We start from the raw sequence: 5,642 nt of genomic DNA, 5'->3' as shown, positions 1-5,642 counted from the left end.
AGTGGACTCGAGGGAGAAGGCGATAAAGATCATCCGAAAGTCGGCCGTGGTGGGAGAGAAACAATACAGCTGGAACAGCCCCAGAAAGAAGGCACAGGAAGTGAGCGGAAGTTTCGGAGCTCGAAAAAGAGAACTCATTGTTCTGTCAGACTTGGGGCTTGAAGCCAGATGTAGCTTCTGGAAGAGGGAGGTCAGAGCAGTGGGAAGGTGGCCTCTCTCCTAGGTAGCTCCCCACTGCTGGCTGCACATGCTGTACTGTCCTGGGCCCAGCTGCAGCCAAGGTCACGGGCAGGCTTGCTGATTTCTTCTGCTTCCCAGGAATGAGCTCATCAGCGTTCCCAGGAATCGTGTGACCCTGGATATCCTTCCCTGTACTGCGTTGAGGGCAAGCAAGGTGGGTGCAGGGCCCCTCGTGGCGGGGCATTGCTGGCAGAGCTCGTGGGAAGCAGCCCTGGAGATGTGCAGGCAGTAGGCACGCGGCGTGTGTGGCCCAGGACCCAGGACTCATGTGACCAAGGGTGGGAACTGTGACCTCCTGCTCTATTTCCATTTCTTGATATCGGGAGAGCCTGGGCGGGGGGAGTGGAGAGGAGGCACTGGACAGAGGTGCCTGTTACAGGGAGGTGGTCATGGGCTCAGAGCTCTGGTGGGCAGGGCTGTACAGGGCCCAGAACGGACCGCCCCTGCCCTGGGCCTGTGGTGCTGACTCCGAGGACGCCATGCTGTGGAAGACACCCCTGTTTGCGGGGCTCATTGTGCTGGGCACCCATATCTGGACCATTCAGAAGGAGTTTGTCGATGTTAGTCAGAACCTAGACTATTTTGTGGCATCCGTGGAATTTGCCGTGGCTCAGTTCAATGACGACAGCATGGAGGAGCAGGTGTACAGGCTGCTGGAGGTTGGCCGAGCCCAGCAAAAGGTGCGTGGTAGTCACTGGGTCCCTTCCCAGGGTAACCTCTTGGGTGAGGAGCCCTGCTCCCAGGAAGGAGGCAAAAAGGCTTGGTGATGTGGGCCCGGAGGCCTGCCATGCTCCTGCAACCACGGCCTGGGGACCCTCCCTCTGGCACAAGCCACAGTTTCCCCAGGACTTTCCTGTGACCTTGGGTGCTGTCTCCTTGGGTGGGTCCCAGCCCCAAGCGCTCAGGGCCACAGGAGCCCTTGGCACCGATGACTGCGGACCCTGCTGTGTCTGCCCCAGCCACGAGCCCCAGGCCTGGTTGAGAGTGTGGGGACCATGCAAGGGGGCTTGGGCAGCTGTAGGGGAGTGGGTGATACTACTGGTGAATCAGGCATGAGTGTGTGAGTCCTGTTGGTGTCAGGGTGGATGTGCAAGTGTTTTCTGCATGTGTGTCAGGCATGTGTGTGTGAGTGTGCTGTTGGGGTGAGTCAGGAATGAGTGTGTGAGTAATGTTGGTGTCAAGCGTGAGTGTGCAAGTGTGTCTGTGGATCAGGCACAGGTATACAAGTGTGTCATCAATGTGTCACACACAAGTGTGCAAATGTGTTGCCATTGTGTGTCAGACATGAGTGTAGGAATGTGTTGTTGGTGTGTGTCAGGTAGAAGCATATGTGTTGTCAGGGTGTGTCAGGTGTGTTTGAATGGGCTGGTGTGTGTCAGGCATGAGAGTGCAAATGTGTCAGTGTGTGATAGGCATGTGTGAATGTTGTCAGGATGTGTCAGACACGAGTTGTGATGGGCTGGTGTGCGATAGGCATGAGTAAGTGTGTTGGTGGTGTGTTGTCAGGCATGAGTGTGTGACAGGCTGGTTTGTGATGGGCATGAGTGAGTGAGTTGGTGGTGTGTGTGAGGCATGAGTGTGCAAGTGAGCATGGGTGGATATTACTGTCACCTGCTCGGATGCTGAGCGCCACGTGAAGTCAGCCTTCCAATTTCTAGATACAGTGCCCCACTGTACTGGGGGCTGGATTTGTTTCTATCAATGCACCCCAGTCTGAAAGCAGACACACTTCTGAAAACCTTATGGATGCATGAAAAACAGAGATTGTCTGAAAACTCCCCAACAGACACAACAGCCCAGAGCTCATGTGTCTTCACCTCCGTGACATTGGCAAGCTGTTGGGCTTTTTTGTTTTTTCCACTAATTTTATTTGTATCAGGTAGTTTTTCACTCAGAATATCTATCCAGTTCACTTTGCAGGTTGAGATGTATGTATCTGTTCATATGTATGTAATAACTTAGAAATCTTATTTGGTATAACTTCACATTTTTGGTATACAGAAATATTTTTATTTTCTTAATGCAGCACAGTAGACATACAATCAATATTATCCCCTAGAATGTGCAATATATAAATTATTCACATTTTAAAAATTAAGAATGGAAAGTTTCATAAGCAGTAAATATTTAAAAATGTGTATCTATTTTTAATTTGTTTTTGACAATATACACTATGAGCTTTATAAATCTGAATGGAGATGAAATAACACAAATCAGAATGAAATACACATACGGGTGCATTCCAGATGCTTTGTACACTACACGAGTAACTCACTCTTCACTTTGGTCATTGAGATTCCATGTGCTGAGGCATAGAGTGGATCTGAAAGATACTTCCAGAGGTACATTTATTAATGGCATTTTCATCTATTCTCCTTTATAGCGAGGGGGCCTTTTCTCTTTAAAAGCAAGAAGTCCTTCAAGTCTGTCTTTCATTGGAATGGTCTGAGCATAACAAGCTTCTTCTATGGCCAAATCCGTGATTAAATCAACCTCCATCCCTTGACTAATTGCTAATTTTGCCACTCTCATTGCAACAGGTCCCTGAGGTAGAGCTGTTGGGCAACACTGTTGCCCAGTTCCAGCTGAAACAACACACCTGTTTGCGGGGTACTGCCCAGGTGTTAATCTAGATTCTATTACCCAAAAGGAGGCCATGGCTCTCATCTCTAGTCTCAGGATTTGGTCCTACCCTTTCCTGCTCTATGCAAAAGGTCCTTCAACAGCTGTCTGTTGTGTCTGGCTGATGCTGTGCATGGGGACATGTGACAGTCACCTCCTATTGTTGAGGGGCTGTCACCTGGGTAGGATTCAGTGGTGTGAATGTGGAGCACCCTATATATTCATGCCCTGGCATGTGATATTGGTGTCAACCACTGGGAGGTCACAGAAGGACATGGTGCTGCACACATGCAGACAGTTTGCACCTGTTGTGTACACACCTCTTCACAGACACATGTGGATTCCACCACCTTTGTCCACCACTCTACTTGGTGCTCTGCCTTTTTTTTTTTTCTTTATACTGGATTTACAAAGATTTGGCAGTTGGTATAATTTCTTCCTGACAGACATGGACAATGATATTTGCAATGGACTTGGAGCTGGGCCGCACCATTTGCAAAAAACGCGATGAAGACATTGACAACTGCCCATTGCAAGAAGGCCCAGGGGAGAAAAAGGTTTGAGAATAAAATTAACTCGCAAGCATCGCAGTGGATCTTGCAAGAATGAAGGGTCTCTGGGGGAGGCTTAGGAAAGTCTCGAGGCAGATGGATGGAGAGCTCTTGACCCCTGTCCCACCAGGTGTCAGGGCTCCCACACTAGAAGCAGGAGCTGGTCACCTCAGGTGGACACAGCCTGGCCCTGGTGCTGGGCGGAGCCCCCTGCTCACGGCCCAGCAGGCTGACCACAGGCTCATGTGGACAGATGTCCACAGGGCCTCCATGTCTGCATGGAGCCTCACTCCTGGTCCCAGCCCTAAACCTTCCAGAGACCTTCAAGGTTTAGGCAAAAGCATGTTCTCCTTGTGGTCCTCACTCTTCTGCTCATGTTCTTGAGGACTGGAGGACTTCTCAGTGATCTGTTCCACCATGCTGTTCCTCCAGTCCCTGGGTCATGAGCCCGTTTTCTGGTCAGTCTGAGTTCTGTCATCACCATCGTGTGACTGGCAGGTGATCTATGTGACTGACACGTGATTCATGTGACTGACATGTGACCCGTGGGGTGTGAGAACTTGAGGCCGGTCTCAGCACCCAACACACAGCCTGATGGGCAGCCTCCCCTGGGAGGGTTTGTGCCGCTGCCCAGTTGGAGGGGTGCCAACTGGGACCGTGGCTCAGACAGTGATCTGGCCTCAGAACACATGGGGTGGGTGCAGTTTCTCCAGCGTGCAGTGCACTGGGGATGCTGTGAGGGGGATGGAGTGTCCCAGAGGGCAGGTGATGGCCCCAGGAAGTTGCTGTCTCATGAGGCCATGGATTCAGGTGGGAGAATTCAAAGCCCTCTGTGTGCTGTCCTGGTGGATCCTTGAGCTCTTCCATTCCTGCTCCCAGGTGCCTGGTTTTGCTTTTTCCTCTTTGATACTTTTTCTGCATCCTGAGACCTTACTATATGATCCATGATCTGCATGCATTAGCTTTCTAATGGTTGTGTTACAATTTTTTTTCAGGTGCACTGTACTTTTCTTGTGGATGCTCGACCTTGGTTTTCCCAGTTCACGCTCCTGTACAGCACCTGTCACGCAGAAATAGGTGGGGCAGGGATCTGTGGCTTCTCCCCGTGGAAGTCCTGTTCCGTCTAGAGTGTGATGATCTGCAGTCCAAGGCCTGTACAGCCTTGGTTGGAATTAAAGGCAGCCCAGTATGCATTCTGGGCCCCCAGCAGTTCTGTGCTGTCTTGTATCTATCACTTGTTTGCCCTGAAGGTCACTGCCAGGGGGTAAGTGGTGGGGGAATTTATCATTACCCGGCTGCAGGTGCATCATTGAGTGACTCGGACTCCCCAGTTCAAGAGCAGTAGGTCATGTGGGGACCCCATGGGTTGATTTGTGTGTTCATTCATTCATTCAGTCAGTCACTTTAGTCCTTTGTTTATGCATTCATTTTTTTCTCCAATTTCTCCACCCCGCCTCCCACCATTCACTCTGAGAGCTTTTTCCAGGGCTCATCTGCCTGTACCTCATCTGCTTCCCTCTCAGGGACCAGGCTCAGAGTGCGTGGCGCTTCTGCAGAGGAACTAGGCCCAGGCATGAGGTAGGGAAGGCCAACTGGGGCCAACGTGTGGCCCGTCCAACTGCCAACACTGTCTTCTCCAGGGCTGGATGACAGCTTAGAAAACAGCAGCCCCGGGCCCCACACCCTCACCTGCTCCTGAGGGCCTGTGCTCCCTACAGGGTGCCCAGGCTGGTCTCCCTGGCCATCAGCACCACTTGCTGATTCTGAAAGAGGCCTGTAGGGTGGTGCAGATGCCTGCCCTGAGCAGCAAGTCCTTCTGCTCAGGTCCTGGCCTGGGAGAAGAGGGGCAGGGGGACAGGTGAATGATGACTGGGAACTGCAGTGGGCAGGAGGCAGTGACAGTGGAACCTTCAGACTGGAGTGAGGATCTTGGCTCTTTTTCCTGAGCTGCTGGGTGTGGTGGAATGAGGTGAAAAGGTCATACCAAGATGGCCACTGAGGTGAGAAGGTCATGTCAAGATGGCCACTGACAACAGAAACTGCCTGGCAACAGGCCATGATTGGATGGTTTCAGAAACTGCCTGACAACAGAGCCTGACTGGAAACAGGCTGTGCTTGGATGGCTTTGGAAACCGCCTGGCAACAGGCTGTGATTGGTTAGGGCATAGACCGCCCCTTGACTGGATTGGCTGCCTTGGCTATACAAGCAGCTGTAGCAACTGAAATAAA

At 51.5% G+C, this 5,642-nt stretch overlaps 1 protein-coding gene across 1 annotated transcript; it reads left to right on the top strand.

Moving 5' to 3' along the window:
* The first annotated feature begins 719 nt into the window (after positions 1-719).
* On the top strand, positions 720-5,112 carry LOC133768122 (cystatin-14-like). The gene is made up of 4 exons (XM_062202509.1): positions 720-920; positions 3,309-3,419; positions 4,409-4,490; positions 5,054-5,112. Exons 1-4 carry the CDS (start codon positions 720-722, stop codon positions 5,110-5,112), a joined length of 453 nt encoding a protein of 150 aa, XP_062058493.1.
* Positions 5,113-5,642: the final 530 nt, after the last annotated feature.

Source organism: Lepus europaeus, chromosome 10 (genome assembly GCF_033115175.1).
Source record: "Lepus europaeus isolate LE1 chromosome 10, mLepTim1.pri, whole genome shotgun sequence".
Classification (NCBI taxonomy): Eukaryota; Metazoa; Chordata; class Mammalia; order Lagomorpha; family Leporidae; genus Lepus; species Lepus europaeus.
The sequence above is the reverse complement of the archived record's forward strand: the minus strand, read 5'-3'. Positions and strand labels throughout refer to the sequence as shown.